At 51.3% G+C, this 16,545-nt stretch overlaps 6 protein-coding genes across 6 annotated transcripts; 3 read left to right on the forward strand and 3 right to left on the reverse strand.

The window, feature by feature from the left end:
• Positions 1 to 542: 542 nt before the first annotated feature.
• Positions 543 to 1,346, forward strand: M438DRAFT_312724 (thioredoxin-like protein; the record flags this gene model as incomplete). The annotated part of the gene is made up of 2 exons (XM_029902522.1): positions 543 to 618; positions 719 to 1,346. The coding sequence occupies exons 1-2, from the start codon at positions 569 to 571 to the stop codon at positions 1,344 to 1,346; spliced, it is 678 nt and encodes a 225-aa protein (XP_029764005.1). The 5' UTR covers positions 543 to 568.
• Positions 1,347 to 1,353: 7 nt separating this feature from the next.
• M438DRAFT_266710 (kinase-like protein) lies at positions 1,354 to 2,169 on the reverse strand (the record flags this gene model as incomplete). The annotated part of the gene is made up of 1 exon (XM_029900131.1): positions 1,354 to 2,169. One exon carries the CDS (start codon positions 2,167 to 2,169, stop codon positions 1,354 to 1,356), a length of 816 nt encoding a protein of 271 aa, XP_029764006.1.
• A 219-nt stretch (positions 2,170 to 2,388) lies between these two features.
• M438DRAFT_312729 (uncharacterized protein) lies at positions 2,389 to 4,316 on the forward strand. Its single transcript, XM_029902523.1, has 2 exons — positions 2,389 to 2,625; positions 2,681 to 4,316. Exons 1-2 carry the CDS (start codon positions 2,563 to 2,565, stop codon positions 4,028 to 4,030), a joined length of 1,413 nt encoding a protein of 470 aa, XP_029764007.1. The 5' UTR covers positions 2,389 to 2,562; the 3' UTR covers positions 4,031 to 4,316.
• On the reverse strand, positions 4,214 to 6,838 carry M438DRAFT_312733 (aorsin). Its single transcript, XM_029902524.1, has 2 exons — positions 6,353 to 6,838; positions 4,214 to 6,246 (listed from the first exon to the last, which is right to left on the reverse strand). Exons 1-2 carry the CDS (start codon positions 6,574 to 6,576, stop codon positions 4,497 to 4,499), a joined length of 1,974 nt encoding a protein of 657 aa, XP_029764008.1. The 5' UTR covers positions 6,577 to 6,838; the 3' UTR covers positions 4,214 to 4,496.
• Positions 6,839 to 7,115: 277 nt separating this feature from the next.
• Positions 7,116 to 10,315, reverse strand: M438DRAFT_342948 (uncharacterized protein). The gene has a single exon (XM_029904875.1). It carries the CDS (start codon positions 10,156 to 10,158, stop codon positions 7,288 to 7,290), a length of 2,871 nt encoding a protein of 956 aa, XP_029764009.1. The 5' UTR covers positions 10,159 to 10,315; the 3' UTR covers positions 7,116 to 7,287.
• A 370-nt stretch (positions 10,316 to 10,685) lies between these two features.
• On the forward strand, positions 10,686 to 16,034 carry M438DRAFT_352588 (uncharacterized protein; the record flags this gene model as incomplete). Its single annotated transcript, XM_029906803.1, has 2 exons — positions 10,686 to 15,036; positions 15,088 to 16,034. The coding sequence occupies 2 exons, from the start codon at positions 10,686 to 10,688 to the stop codon at positions 16,032 to 16,034; spliced, it is 5,298 nt and encodes a 1,765-aa protein (XP_029764010.1).
• Between the last annotated feature and the right edge of the window lie 511 nt (positions 16,035 to 16,545).

A 16,545-nucleotide genomic window follows, 5' to 3' on the forward strand; every position in this document is an offset into this window, starting at 1 on the left:
CGTGTGGAGGAGGGTATACAAGTTGGTGAGTATCTGAACAAGAAACGAACCTGCATCCTGGGATCTGATCTTATATACCAAAACCAATCCGCAGAGCTACACCTACAATATTTTCTCACCGGCTAAGACCGTTATGGAGGCTGCGACCGCTATTCATGCAGGCTGGGAGACGTTCATGCGAACGTTGAGTTGCATAACGGTGTGCTTCGGGTGGTATCACATGGTAACCAAACTCAAGAATCGTCATGGTCATGGAGGAACAGATGGAATGTAAGAGACAGATGACAGATGCAAGATGTTTTGGCCGACAGGAGGATGCAAAGGACTGAGGAAGGGGCAGATGTCAAGTCGGATGTCAAGTCGTTTCCACTCATCCATGAATGATGACGCCAAGCCCGAACTCTTTCAGGTGCCGATGGCGGGGTCGTTGGAGGGGCTGGCATACTTATCTGAACCGTTGCTCGCTCACCTGTCGACGTCTTTATTCCTTCGGCTTCCGGTATATCACCACATGGTATAGCACGAGTCAGGGTAATTTGCAAACCAGCCTCGTAGAATTTTCGTCATCATGGGTTACGAATCCCAAATATCGTTTACGCTAGACACGATTTGCCCATGGTAAGTAGACCAAAGATCGATGTATGGTCGCTATGCAGCAACATGACAAGACCTCGAATCGATCTACCTATACTTTAACAACGCATCTGACCCGATGCAGGACCTATCTCGCTAGGCGACGACTCTCGAAAGCATTGGCTCAAGTCCAATCCACGGATCCAGGAGTGACATTTACTGTCAAATACCTCCCCTACCAGCTATACCCGAATGCACCGCAAGAGGGCGAAGATAAATACGCTTGGTACCGCGATGCCAGATTCAATGGCGACGAGGAGCACATGCGCAAGTATGTGGTGCTCATGACAGCATACGGCAAAGCAGAGGGCATTGCGTATAAGTTTGGTGGAAGAGTAGGAAACACATTGCAAGCGCATCGAGTCATACAGCTTGTGCAAGAGACCAAGGGGCCTGCCGCAGCCGAGAAGGTGGTCGACAGCCTGTACAAGCAATATTTCGAGGAAGAGCAACATCCAAGTGCCAAAGAGACATTGCTGAGAGCTTTGAGCGAGGCAGGACTCGACGAGAAAGAAGCGAAGCAGGTTGTCGAGGACGAGCACGACGGATTGATGGATGTCAAGATGCTTATCCGAGAGCAGGCAGGCAATGGGGTGGATGCAGTGCCGTACGTCGTCTTCGAGGGCAAGCGACGCGACTTTACACTCGAAGGCTGCAAAGAGGTGGAAGAATATGTCAAGACACTGCAGCAGGTGATCAAAGAGAGTGGGTAAATGGCAATCAACCCAGCATGCTCTTCTTTCTTCCTCTCATGCGCACATCTTCCAATCTCTTGAGTACCGTCTTTCCGCCCTTGTAGCTCTCGCCATAGGCCTGCAACAGGTGACCAAAGTCTTCCTCGACCTCGGGATGCGTTGAAGCAAAAGCTCGTTCAAGCACGTATAAATCAACAGCCTTGTCCTCCTCTTGTACATTCTGCTGGGCCAGGCCAAAGTCGATCAAGACGACTTCACCATTCGTGCTTGTGATGGTAACAGACTTGCCGATTTGCTTATCCTCTTCAGTGATATCGGCCTCGGCAGGTCTGAGCATGATGTTGCTGGTCGTCAGGTCACCGTGGACGAGACCCCTTTCGTGTAAACGGCCAAGGGCGCTGCCGATTCTTCGCAACAAAGCGTGTACCTGGTGCCCTCTCTCGTCACTTGGCAGAGCACTCTCCTTGTGCACCCAGTCCAAGACTCTGCGGACCGTGTTGCCATAGATCCACTCTTGTGCCAGCCATCCGCGCTCCCAGTCAAGGCCAAGTACAGCGGGTACAGTGACACCCTCGCGACGGCAGCGAGTCAAGACTCTAGCCTCGGCGAGAATACGCTGACGTGTCAGTCGCATGTCGAGTGTACGATGTCTCCATGGTTTTGCTGGTCGGTACTTGAGAGCGCAAGCGGTTGAAGAAGTGAGGAAAGTGGTGCGGTATACCAGAGCTTCAGCGCCCTGGGTGAGTAATAGTGGAGCTGGCGTGGAATCGTCCTGATTGGAGAAGGGGAAGGGAATTTGGTGGTGCGGTTGCTCGGTCGGAGCACCTTCGGTCGATGCCATGTTGAAGTCGTTTCTTTGATCTTGTCAAGCAGTGAGCTTGTCGATGTTCTGGATATCTTCCCACAGCGAGCAAGAAGAGTGTCGCATCGAACAAAACCTAAAACAAGCCCTCGTCTTGGCGCTCGGTCCCGAACCCGGCTGAGGCAGCGCCTGTCGTGCCTGTTCCGATGCGCCGTATTTCGCCGTATCCCGTCTCGTATCTACAGCAAACTCCCACAACTCTGAACTGCTCCATTTCCTTTTGAGCACCTTTGTCACAGCCGTATTGTGCCTTGTCCTGTCCATCTACACGAAAGTCTCTTCAATCGAACTCGTGGTATACGACGCCACCCATACAACGCGTATCCGCGAAGACCAATCCAAATCGCCAACCTGGATACGAAAGCTGCTCCCATGAGACGGTCGCATCGAAAGTCTCGCAACGGCTGTTCCCAGTGCAAGACTCGTCATATCAAGGTAAGTTTCTGATAACATCATAACTGCCAGTCATTCAAGATGCTGATTTACCCAGTGCAATGAAGTCCGACCTCAATGTGGAAACTGCCAACGCTTGGACATAGCATGCAGCTTTGCTCCTCAAGCCGCCAGTCCACGCCCAGATCTTGTCTCGCATCGGTCGACTCCTCTCGGCACTCCGCCAATCATTCAGGCCTCTACTCAGCCGCTATGTCTTCTAGATTTGGAGCTGTACCATCACTTTGTCTACCGTTACAGTGCTTCGCTGGTTCCAGATGTCGATCTCCGGGGTGAGGTATTTGAAGAACTGTTGGAGCATAGTCTGTCCTACAGTTTCTTGATGCATAACTTCATGGCTCTTTCAGCTCTACATCTCTACTCAAAAGACCGTTCAAGGCCTGAGCTCTTCGACCGAGCTTGTTACCTGCAGGGTGTTGCCATTCAGCAAGTACAACCCATCATTGCCAATCTGCGCCAGGAAGACTCTCTAGCTGCCCTTTTATTCTCCAGTCATACTTCCTCTTTTGGTCTTGCAGAATTCATGCTGAACCCTCATCACGATGATACAGATCCTATCGATAAAATTGTCGAATGCTTCCAGCTGAGCAGAGGCATCAAGGTCGTCGTCTCACCTCACTGGCCATATCTAAGTCAAACTTGGCTCAAACGCCTCTTTTCCAGGACCGAGGGAGGTAACGAGGATCGCGTCCGCGCTAGTCTTGCGTCCGATTTTCCTACCTACTCTATGGTGAGGTCTCTAGCCTTTGGTCAGGAAGATGCCGAACGACGTAAATGCTGTCTCGAGACGATCGAAGATATCTTTACGTATATTGGAGCTGCATCACAGCATTCGGATGATTATCCCACTTGCGCACATCTTATCGACCAATTTGCTGTACGACTGCCTGCCGCCTTCAAAGACATGTTGGTCGAGCGAAGGCCTGTCGCCCTGATCATCCTGGCATACTGGGCCGTATTGACGAGCATCAACCCACGAGCATGGCATCTCAAAGGCCTTGCCGAAGTTCTCGTTACTCGGATCGGAAACATCCTCGGAGACGACTGGGCAGAATTCCTCAGCTGGCCTAGAGAAAAGATCATGGAGAATGCCAGAGCAGCGCAAGATACACCGGCTCAGACGCCCCGTTTCGACAATCGGAATGTTGATAACCAACTAAATGGTATGCATCTCTCACACGAGTCATCTTTCAGCAACACCGGCGCCTCAGAAACACAGTTTGCACAACCATCACCATACACCATCGCAAGCAATCACATCAGCCCATACAGCAACAGCGCTAGTAATCGTCCCAGTCCGTATCCTCCGGCAAGCAACCAACCTAGCCCTTACGATGTGACGAGCAATCACGCTAGTCCGTACAGTCAAGGACCTCCGACAGGTTAATTCGAGAACTGCGCTTCAAAACGACATCCCACAAGCATGAGAAGACATGGCTTAGCCACATAGACGGCCTCAAGACAATACTTGCTTCCTCACGAATATACAGATAAACAGTATTAAGAAATTATATGACACATGAGCAGTGTTTATGGTCTCGATTACTTATTGATCATCTTTGTTCTGAACCATGTGACTCGAGATCAAGCTTGAGTATCAAGAACAAATCAGGGCGATGTAAGGCGTGCCAATGTTGGGCTCGTCAAGAGTCACCACACACTTTCCTGCCGACCGCGTCGTGCACAAAGCAATTGCTACCAGGAAATTGTCAACTGTTTGGTAGAAAAAGAAAGTAGACTGTCGCCATGTTTGCTGAAAGTAAATGACTACGTGCTACAAATGATGCTTTTACGCGAGTAGAAAATAGAAACCGTATCAAACAGATATCCGAATGAGACAAGATACACAGTAATCAAGGTAATCCCATGAACAAGTCCAACATCTTAGGATAATCAGGCGTGCCCAACCCAGTCACTGGATCCCAACCCTTCACAGCCGAAAACCCCTTGGTCCCACAACCAGGATTAGTGCCATTGACGATATCATTCAACACCTCAGGATGCTCATAGAGCGTCGGGTTCACAAAGCCCAAAGCACCTTTACCGACCTTGATCCTCTCTTCCACGATCCTGTTGATCAGGGATGCGAAAATGGGAGCGGAGCCGGAAGTTCCTCCTTCGAGGATGAAGCGGCCGGCGTTGAAGACGGCGAAATTGTCGCCGTTGGCGGCGACGTCGGGGATACCTCTGCCGTTGCGGTTGTATAGGCCTCCTCCGGTGCTGTTGTATTGTCCGTTTCTGTAGTACTTGTATCCCGGGTCGTGGGCGGAGAAGTAAGTGCTCACGGCGGAAGCTTGATAGTCGGGGATGTCGAAGAGGTTTGAGAAGCCGCCGCCGGAGGAGTAGCCAGACTCGGGGTCGTTGACTGCGGATTCGGGTTCATAGACGCTACGGCCGGGGTAGATTTTTGTGCCGCCGACATTGGTGAGCCAGGGGCATGAGTTGGGGTGAGTAGGGGAGAAGACGGTGGCGTTGGAGCCGAGACAGCCGTTTACTGAGCCGTCGCCTCTGATACCGCCGACACCTGTATCGCCGGAAGCTACGAAGATGGACACGCCCTGCAGACCGAGTTTGAGCCACTCGTTGCACTGGCGTTGTTGGTAGTAAGCAGGCAAATCTTGCTCTTGCTCGCCGTAAGAGATGGAGATGACATTTGTGGGTTTGTAGACGCCGCATTGAAGAGCGCCCTTGTAGCCGTTGCTTGCGTGTGTGTTTGGGTACTTGGGGTCAAGGACGGGGTCGTTGCCGGTTTCGCCAAAGGCGGAGTATGTGCAGTATGATCCGTCGATGGCATCAAAGAAGGTGTTGAAGAGTCCGGTGGCGTTGGGGTCGTTGCCGAAGGAGTAGTAGATGTCATCAGTCTGGTACAAAGTTGTGGTCTGAGGGTAGATGAGAGGGTAAGCAAGCTGGAAGTCCAAGTCACTCTCTCCGCCAGCGAGCTGCAAGCTCACAGGAGCCTTTGCGCCGTCGATCAAATTTGGGATTGGATGAGTGCCGTTGGGGATATAAGGTGTGAAGTTGCCAAAGAAGCGGTCCAGGTCTCCCTGAGCGTAGAAGTCGCCTTCTTCAAAGATACCAAGCGAGTTGTTGGGGCTGACCTTCGCGTGAGGGTCGTTGGGAGCGATCTTGTAGAGTGCCTGGATACAAGCAGGTGTCACGACTTGATCGCAGGTGGCGAGAGAGCTGACGTTCTTGGGCATAAATGGTGCCTGCTTGCGGGCCGGTGAACCTCTGAGTCCACGCTTGGCCTTCTTTGAATCACGCTTGCGAAGGTTGGCACCCTTGACACCAGGCGAGATAAAGTCAATGTGTTCCTGAATGTGCTTAGGAACATGGTATTGGTCGCATGCTGCAACGTAATTTCCAGTAGAGCTGTGTTCGAACTCATGGTACTGAGTGTGTAGCAGATCCTCGACCTCCTCGGTAGTGGCATCGAAAGCAAACCAGGCTTTGTTGTCGGAGTGAGTGATTCTACGGTCAGAGATACCGTTCTTCACGAGCCAGTCGCGAACGGTAGTCAGCGTCTCGTTGGAAGGAGAGAACTTGGCGATGACCTCGTCTTGTGTCCAGTGTCGTCCGAAGTTGGGAGATTGGGGGTGCGAGCTGAGTTGGTCAGTCTGATGTTCTGGGCACATGGTAACATTGGTTCTCTGTCGAGGTCCAGCTGAACTTCGAAGCATCCACCGATCATTGGAAAAGCGTTACTCACACATCCATAAGCCACTCAGCACCATTGTGGAGGTTTTGCTGCTTCAAGCCAACACGGACAGGCAAGACAGTATCTTTCTCAAGTCTATCTCTCTTGACCCATCTGGAAGTGGTGAAGCGATGAGCAACATCACGCTTCTCATGAACAACGTGTGTTTCGGGCACAGGCTTCGCTGCCGCAACAGCAAGTAAAGTGGCCAACAGGGCCGAAGAAGAAACACGCATAACGAACGAATGTCAAAACAAGCAACGAAGGTGTATGCGAAGCAAAAGAACGGGGAGTCAAGCATTTTTTAAACAAGAAAGTCATCTAACAGATCGACATTCTGCTACGGGGGCGGCGGAAAGAATAGGCGTCTGTGATCGTCGTTGTGCCTGCAGGTCCCACGCAGCACCGTCGCGGCAGACATCTTTTGGCACTACGTTTGGTGTTGACGAGCGGTGAGTTGCTACTGGGAGGTTTGACCTGCTTCAACAGGCAAGGATGCAGATACTCATATCGCTGACCATTCGACCGACTCCATGTAGTGATATACCTCACGGATAGTCGGATGTTTGATGACTGAGGGTTCTCTCAACATGAACGTTCGTGCCTTCCAATTTGGGCTTGGCGCGATCGTATCCCAGCCAAGCCCAGCCTTGCCTGCCACGATTTCACCAAAGCATCTCGTGGTGTTGAGTTTGTCGTGCATGTTTCAGAAAACAAACTTCCGTGCCACGAGAGAATGAAATGTCAAAGTCGCACACGATAAGCAAAAAGGCAAACGATCAAACAATATATCAAATTTCCGAAAATAAAAACAGAGAGGGTATCTTTATGCTATCATGCCTCATTAAAAAACGCCAAAGTATGCCCACCCAAGCACCATTGTGCCAATCAAACTTATCACATTCAGATCAATGACCACGCGGCTTTTCAGAATCTCATTGCGAGTATCAACGGACTGGTGGCAAGAACGTCTGCGGCAAGTCCGGCATCGTGCTGTCAAGATCTGTCAGGCTGCTGTACTGCTTCTGGGCATTCTGGTAGCTAGACATTATATCTGTGCTTTGTGGTGCACTGCCAGGTGTACAAGCAGGCTTTCCCGACGCCGGTGTTGCGTTCTGCTGCAGGTGGTTAAGCGCAAGACTGGGATCAGGTATCGTAGAAGAGCCATCGGGGACGGTAGATGATACAGAGGCAAAAGATCTGCCGAGGCCCACGTCGTTGAGATGAGGTTGGGTGGCCGGAGGACCATCAATGTCGATATCAGTGTCAAGATCATCTTCCGTCTGAGGGTTCGGTTGTGACAAAGAGAGGCGCAAAGAACGACGTTTGCCAGAACTCTGCTCAGAGAGCGGTTTAGACAGTGATGAATGCGGCCGCTTCAACTGAGATGATAGAGACTTGGGCAGTGATGAGCGAGGTCTTGCCTGGGATGAGCGAGCAGATCTCTGTCCATTCTTGTTCCCAACCTTGGATGATGACGTCGGAGTGTTCTGTGACAAAAGAGTATCGACATCCACACCCCGTCGACTGCTTACAAAATCGAACATTTCTGAGAGGCTTATTGACTCTTGTTGCAAGACAGGTAATACGGGACCACTGGAGCCTCTTCTTGATGTCGTGGTTCTCTGAGACAATATGAAGTCCGGAGAGTCGCTACGGTCTGACAAACTTCGAGGAGGGGAGTAACCTGAGGGGTTTTGGACTGAAGAAGTACTTGTCCGACCTTGAGGAAGCGCCGGACTAATCGAGTTGCGAAGCAAAGGAGACTGGTCGTCAGCTACAGAGAAGTCGTCGAGATCAGACTCAACATGGTCTTCGTTGTTTTCGTGCACAGAAGCATCGTTCGCGAGACTCGCAACAGTATCATCTGCGTCTTCAAGAATGACTGAAGGAGCAAAACTAGCCCTCTTCGTGCTTCTTGGCTTTTTGGCACTCAGTTTGATTGGAGAGTAGAACCCGTCGAACAAGGCCTGCGTATTAGGCAATGGTGCTTGTGTGTCGGTTGTCAACTCCGCATTGAACTGATGGAACGGTGTGATGGTGTGTACGGGACTTGACGCACGACTGGTGACTTGCTTGGCTGGAGTCTCGAATGGCAGCTCAGAGGGTTCTTCTTGGAGTTGCAAGGGAGAAGACGCATCAAACAGTGCGCGATGAGCATCCTGTATGGCTGCCTGAGTACTGATGTATGGCATGTCATCCATAGGCCCGTCTTCAGCTTCCTCTACATCTTCGAGGACAGTATCGTCCATTAGCTCACCGGCTAGCCTATTGGTAACTTGCGGGGGTGCATTTCCTCCTTCAGGAACCAAAGCTTCATTCCCTTCGTTTGATGGCACATCCATCTCGTTCGCAGTGAGATGCTCTTGAGTAAGCTGTTCCTGGGTGAGTTGTTCCTGAATAGTTCTCTCTAGAAGTGCCTCCTGAGCCTCAACCTCTTCCGGTGCTACTTTATCATTGCTCAGTGTTTCGTTCTCAGTATCAAGAACCGGAGCACTAGTCACAACGGGTAGATCTTGATTCTCTGGGGTGCCTTCGCCCAAGTCTGTTCTTTCTTTGTTCGCCGAGGACCCAGGCAGTCGGTCGTTGAAATGATTGATGATATTGAAGTCCATGCCCAAAGACTCTTGGCCAAACGACATGTTAATTGCAGGTACAAAGTCATGCTGGGGACGTTCTGGCGAGCGTTCGGGCTCGGCTACTGCTGACGGAGGGTGCGACAATTTAGGCTCGGGAACGACCAGAGAAGATTCAAACAGAACCGCATGACGTTTCACAGGCGAGGCTGGAGTTTTGGACTGCTTTTCGCTTGCACTCGGGTTATTGACCACATCCTCGCACTCGACGCTCTTGTCTTTCTCTGGCACAACCGTCTTCCTGGCCAGCGTTGCATTTCTCCTGTAAATGAAAGGCGAAGTGGTGTCTGAGGTTGCGGCAGCTTGGTAAACTCTTTTGATTGGTTTCTTGTTCTTTTTCACGCTTGATAGTTTGTGCAGTTTGTGTGTCGAAGAAGGAGCCTTCTCGGCCTTGTTCAGGGATGACGCCGGTCTTTGCCTCAACACACTGGCCAGCTTGCTGGAAGAGAGAGCAGGAAGTGCATCTTTTGAAGGCGAAGGGCTAGGGGATATACAACTTGAATCGGGAATGCGATCGGCGAACCAAGGTGTCGTGTGAGAAGGGGCTGTAGAGCTTGGAGGCTTGTCTGGCGTGTCCCTTGTTTGAAGAACTTTATTGATAGCAACAAACTTGGGCAATGGCGGTAGAACAGTGCTTGGAGCCGAGACAGCAGAAGACGGGAGGTCGAAGCGTAGAGATTTGTTCTTGGAGGATCGAGGAGGTTGGCGAGAAGATTGAGGACGATTGGCAGGCTTCTCTAGGATGAGCGGCGAGGACTGCTGAGGCTTGGAGGGTGTAAAGGTGGGCTCGGGAGTGGGCGACTTCAGCCGTGTGCGTGCAGGTCTACGGCGGATGAAGGTGTCGGCAGTGACGATGGGAGGAGGCGAGACGGAGTTGGCAGGCGGGCTTGAGAAAGGCTCATGGCAGAGAGACAAATCTCTGTCGGCGGGAAAGGGACCTTTCAAGGTGGCAGAGGGGATGTAAATGGGGCGGCCATTGAGGAAGGAATGGGCAATGGCTTCAATGCGTTGGCGTTTGGCTGTGTGGAAGTCATCGTCCAGATCATCGTCGGAGTCGGATACCAGGATATCGTCGGGATTGTCAGGGTGGACCAGACAGGCGTGGAGGGTAGGGTTCTGGTAGGCGGGCAATCGGAGGACGTGGGAATCGGCGCAAGGCCACAGCCAGCGGCGTGGAGGCATGGGCGATGGCGTTACGGGAGGAAGGACGACGACGGTTGAGGACGTAGTTGGCGCATGGCAGGAAGCTGAATTGGCAGCCTAAGCCCACGCGTGGGCCCGTCGTGTTGGGCGAGTTGCGAGCACTGACAGCTGACAAGTGACGGCTTCAGATGCTTTGACTGCTTGTAGGAAATGCCATCAACTAGAGAAAAGACGGCTGTCGATCGTCGGCGAGAGGATTGGCTGAGACAGAGCAGATGATTGGCTGAGCGACAGTGGAGCAGGCCGGTTGTCAGGGCGATGGTGTTTTGCGCAACAGAAGCTCTGACACCCCCCACAGCAGTTCATCGCAAACATGTGCCAACTTTTCGGGAATCCAGTTAAAGGTCGACTTATCTCGATCGCATCCATATTATTGATTGTCGCTTTGGCGCTGTTGTGAAATGACGACTTAGTCTGGATCGCTTGAATATCATGCTGACCCATTGACACGACGCCTAACTTCGTCTTCCTCTGCCTGTCCGCTCCCACCACAAACAGCAATCAACATGTCGTCTCAGGTTGCGCCATGGCTCGAAGACCTAGACGAAGATTGGGTCGAGCCGCCGTCGCTGTCAAATCCCACCACAGACCACCAATCTGCCACTTCCGTGCGAAAGAACCAAACTTCGTCGTCGTCTAGTCGAATCCCGCGTAGGAGTAGCGGCGCTTTCGACATAAACAGCAGCTCTGTCAAACAACGGAATCCGCTCAAGACTCTCCCCTCCTCTCAATCCAATGTCCAACGCCAACCATCCGACTCGTCGGTAGTACACCACGACTCAGTCAAACGCTCGCCTGCGAAACATCAAACTCTCGAGTGGAAGAAACGCCTCGTCCGTGGTGAGGTCGGTTACGGTGACCAGACCGATCTCTTTGGCCCTTCTGGTCTCGAGAACATCTTCTCGCCAGCTCGTCCCACCTCTTCCAACAACCGTCCGACTTCCTCAAACAGTCCCTCGAGGCTTCTACAGAATACCATCATGCCTCCCTCCAGTCCCCCACCATGGCCATCGCAAATTGAACCATCGCAATTAGAATCTCCCGATGCACAAGGCACCTGTCAAAGAGAAGTCAACAACACAAACTACGACGACCCTCAAGATGACAGCCTTATGCGCTCAGTCAATTCGCCAAGTCAACTACACGTTGACCGCTCTGCTTCGAAGCACCAAGGCAATCGCACTATCAGCGCTAATACCGACCTGTCAGGCGAGGGCTTTAGTCCTGTCTTCCTTTCGAAACACACGAGCTCTACTGGCGCCGTCAGCTACGCTCCCCTTGATTCGCGCTCTGTTCCTACCAGTGCCGACGCATCGCTCAGTCTTCAAGAGTCTGAACTTCCCTCTACACCTGGCGTCCGCAAGATCCACAGCGATGGCCCCGAGAACATGCCCAGCGTTCCGGAGGTCTCCCTTCCAGATGATCTACCAACCGGTACGCCACCTATTCCCAGCTTCTTCAGTATGAACAAGACGTCGCCTTCCAGTTCCTCAAAAATTGAGCCGTCTTCAGTCTACGACAACACGTCGACCTCTCCCGGTCCATCCAGTCCTGCCCGAGTACCGGCAACCCCGAAGCTAGGAGATGTAGACGAGGCATCGCTCCTCAGTCCACCCAAGAGCAGGCCGTCGCAAAGCCCGCTGAAGCTGTTCGGCAACTACGATACCTTCACCAACAACAAATTGTTCCGCAGAATGAGTCAACTGGAAGGTCTGGACCCGGATCACCCCTTGATCTCTCCTGTGCACCAATGCGACGACCCTTTCGATGAAACGCAATCGAACGCTGGGAGAATCCCGAGCTCGGGCACTATCAGCACAAATAGACGCCGCCCTTCTCAGCGTGTTGTCTCTAATTTGAGCAGCTTCGGCGAAGGCGATTTGGACGAGCATGATTTTGATGCAGACATCTCTTTCCCTGTCGGATTGGACCTGGACGCAACATACGAGTCTAATGAGGGCTCGCCTCTACCAGATGCTGTTCCACCAGGCAGCACTCATCCATTCCGCTTTCATGTCGAGACCGCCCCACCTATCGAATCGTCACCCGAAGTTAGACCCTTCAAGCTGAAGAGAAAGTTGTCGAAGAGAAGCAACACGATCAGGTCGAGACACTCGGATGACGATCAAGCGCTGGAGCAATTTCCTGTCATCGATCCATACAACAACGAATTTGACATCAGAGAGGGTAAACGCCCTCAGAGTTCCCCTGCCAAAGCACCCACTGCCAAACGAAGGCGTACTCTGATTACTATGGATGGCAAATTGCCAGAACTTGGCGAAGGCTCCGAAATTCACATCAAAGTCGATGCGCCGCTCCCGAGTGATCAGCAGGCCCCTTCCGTCGCTGCCTCTGGTACTGTCAGTGTGGCAAGTAGAAGAGATGTGACCAGGCCTAGAAATCCTACTCCCAGTCAGAGACGTCGTGAACAGATTCAGGCTGAGATCAGTGAAGCAACTTTCGAATATCTTTCGAACTCCCCACGCCTCGAGGCCATCAAAGAGACTATAGAAGAGCTCTCAGAACTGCCAGAAGAGTCAGTCGACGCCGAAAAAGCGAAGGCAGTGGCAGCTGACATTGCCGCCTACACTTTCGAAGTTTCCAGAGAAGATTCTGAAAGTATGCGCAAGCGTTCATTCACTACCCAGGATTTCTTGGACGAAGCCATGCACATCATGTCGCTGATTAGGGCAAAAGGACGACCTCACAGCGGCTTGGACGATGTTGAAGAGTCCAGCGCGGAGATGGACTTCGGATCACACCTTCACCCTGATGACCTTGCAAGGCAGGTCGGATCTTTACGAATTTCTAGACCAGCTTCTCGCGAGGGCAACGAGTCCAACTGGAGACCTAGAAGTCAAGTCAAGCATGATCCGATGGTTGCAAGTCGATTAGAGCAGTTCCGCGAGCAGGACTCGTTCAATATGGGTATGGTCCAGTCTTCACTTCGCTCGTTGCGCGTCGACGATTCTTCCGCACTCGACTTCGACCATGCAGATGTGTCCACTAGAGACCTCGACGATGCACCGATTATTGAGCCTGGCTGGACCGCTGGTCATTCTCGAGCTTACTCGAATGCCTCACAACGTGGCAACCAGGCTAGCCCGACCAAGTCGCAGCACGGCTCACATCCATCACTAGATTCCTCTAGTGGAGCTCGTACGATGGGGTCTACCTCTTCGAGAGATTTTGTCGCCAATCTGTCACCAGAAAAGGTCGCTCACCTAATACCTGAGCAAATCGCTGGGATGACTTACGATAAGGAAAAGCAGATCTGGGTCAAAGCAAAGCACCTCAAACCGCCAACTTTCGATTTTTATCACCAGCCCAGTAACGTCAGCAGTGATGACGACCCATTTGCATACATTCCTGACTTGACTGTCGATGAAATTAAGGAGATTCAACGCATTCAACAGCTGCAAGCTCGTCACCAAGCCTTCGCGCAACAAGATAAATCAGAATATGATCTGTCTGAACAACATACTGAGCTGCCGCAGCAGGTGCCTGATCGTCCACCTCCACAGAGACAAGAACCAACTGGCTCGAGACCCACGACTCGTGATAGCAACGCAGCTCACCCATTTACATCAAGCACAGCGCCTTCAAAGTACTCCGCGTTCGCATCGAGTCAGCAGCAGCAGTTTGATACTCGTGCCACATCCTGGAGCAACGAAGAGCTGGCTAACATCGCTCGGGCCAAACAGCAACAAGCACATACCGGTGACGGGCTCCGCGACCTTGCCACCGTCAATATTCCTCAGAACATCTCAGAGGAGACTGAGCTTGCTTCTGATAATTCTGTGACCGCTCTCGATGAATCTCAAACATCTCATATCTCACATGAAGACTCGCTCCTGGACGAACTTCTGAGTGAGGACGATGAGCTCCTGAACGAGGACTCGGAGACTGAAGAACTACCCGCACCTAAGCAGCGTGGGAGCGGCATTCCCCTACCATCATGGCCTTTGCGCTCACCTCAACCAGCTCGTCGTGGCGGACTCAGAAACTCGTCTCTAAGAAGACAGACTTTCCAACGAGGATTCCCATCTGGACAAGATCAGAGAGAAGTTTCTTTCGTTGCCACGTTCCCAGACAAACGGATGATGAGCGTGTCTGTGGTTGCCCAACCTGGACCTCCAATGTCTGCACCAAACCAAGAATATGGTCTTTCGTCGCCTGCCCGCATGGATGGCACATTCTACCTTAGTGACCTTCCCGACTTCACTGTCAACGATGTCGACGAAGAACGTCCATCGGAAAAAGCACTAGCGAGACGAGTGGCTCACACCAATACTGGAGACAGATATGCAATGGCTGTTCAGAGTCTTGTCAAGACGCTTACTGACGTTGAACCTGACGAGCCATACTGGGAAGATATCAAGCAGCTCAACTTGCGTGATAGAGGTCTCGACTCGGTTCACAACTTGGAAGATTTCTGCACACGTCTTGAAGATCTCGACCTTTCGGGCAACAATGTCGCTCATCTTGAAGGTGCGCCCACGTCTGTTCGTAAGCTCAATCTTCGCTCGAACGCATTGAGTAGTCTCACTGCTTGGAGTCACATGATGAACTTACAATATCTCGACATTTCTAACAATCAAGTTGACAATCTGGGTGGCTTGTGTATGCTCATTCATCTTCGAGAACTCCGCGCCGACGACAACCAAATTTCCACTTTAGATGGCATTATGAACATGGATGGATTGATCAAACTTTCTGTCCGCCGTAACAAGCTATCGAGGGTAGACTTCGAAGGGTGCCAACTTCATCGCCTTGAAGAACTGGATTTGAGTAGCAACAAGCTTTCCACTGTCGCTGGCGTTCAAAGCCTCACTGCGTTGGAACGCTTAATCCTTGGTATGTAATTTTATGATATTCATGTCCTCAGACAAGACTAACTGGCAGCAGATGATAACCAGATCGAACACTTCTCGACGGGTCAACATTCCTCAGTCAGCTCTAAGCTTCATTGCTTGTCGTTGCAGAACAATCAGTTGGCCTCTCTGAACGTTTCAGACTACACTGACCTGCGCTATTTGAACGTAGACGATAACAAATTGCCTACAGTCGAAGGTCTCGAGCAGCTGCATCAGATTGACGTGCTGTCTATGCGCAAGCAAGATCTCAAGCACTCTCCCGTCCAACAGTTGACCATCTTCAACCAACGATTATCTACCCGCTCATTGTTCTTATCATCCAACATCATCCCGACTCTTGACCTGTCGAACTCTTATCACAGTGTTCAAAACCTGGAAATGGCATCATGTGGCCTGCAAGATTTGCCTAACGACTTTGGCCTCAAACTTCCCAATCTACGCACACTGAACGTCTCTTTCAACGCAATCACAGACATACGTCCACTTCTCAATATCACACGCTTGGAAAAACTTCACGCTTCTGGAAACCGCATCGCGCGTCTTCGCAAGACTGTTGCCGTGTTGGCACGTATGCCGCATCTTCGCAAAACAGATCTGAGAGACAATCCCATCACTCATGGCTTCTATGCTCCCATCTCTGTAGCCAATAATACTGTCAGCACTATCTCATCTGACGAAGAGCCAATGTCCGAAGCACAATTACAGTTGCAGATGGCCATATCACATCGTCTGCCCAACGCCGATTATGCAACTGATGCCGAGCACCTCGCTCGATTGGACGAGGACACCAAATTACGAAGACGCGTATACGAGATCCTTCTCAGCAACGGCTGCAAAACTCTATCCACAATTGACGGCCTGTTGTTCGCAAAAGACAGAGCTTTGATCAGAGACAGTGTATGGGAAAGACTACTCAAACTGGGAGTCGTAAGAAGATCTGGAAACAAGGGAGAAGAAACACAAGTTACAATGGGTTAGGAACCCGTTGACGATGACCCTGACTGGGATAAATTCAACTGACGATTTGTACGAACAACTTTATACTTGCATTTGGGGAGTGCTTCAAGGAGATTGGGAGTATCAGAATATGGAGAGTGGCGTTTGTAACTGGTGTATCGGTATACTGTACTTTTTTCTGTTCTTAACTTTTCCTTGTTACGAGATAGTCGTGCAGTGAATCGATCCTGTTTCCCGACACCCGTCTGTGAGATTCGCTCCTTCCACTATCGCCGATTTATCTGGTTGATCAAACTTCTCGAACGCTATGACCGCACGAGTAGGAGTACATATCTCCTGCCTATGTTTTGCTCACAACCCACGTGCTGTCGCTTTCATTCTCCTGTCGCAGCAACGCGCAATTATACATCGGTCGAAATGCACAATTGCTTCTCATACGCTTAGCATTGTCCAAGAAATGCGATCCATTGATGCTCTCTCTTGTAAAGCGGCAGATTCGCGCAATCATCGAATGACACAGCACCGTCATATC

This window comes from Aureobasidium pullulans (genome assembly GCF_000721785.1).
Source record: "Aureobasidium pullulans EXF-150 unplaced genomic scaffold scaffold_3, whole genome shotgun sequence".
Taxonomy (NCBI): Eukaryota; Fungi; Ascomycota; class Dothideomycetes; order Dothideales; family Saccotheciaceae; genus Aureobasidium; species Aureobasidium pullulans.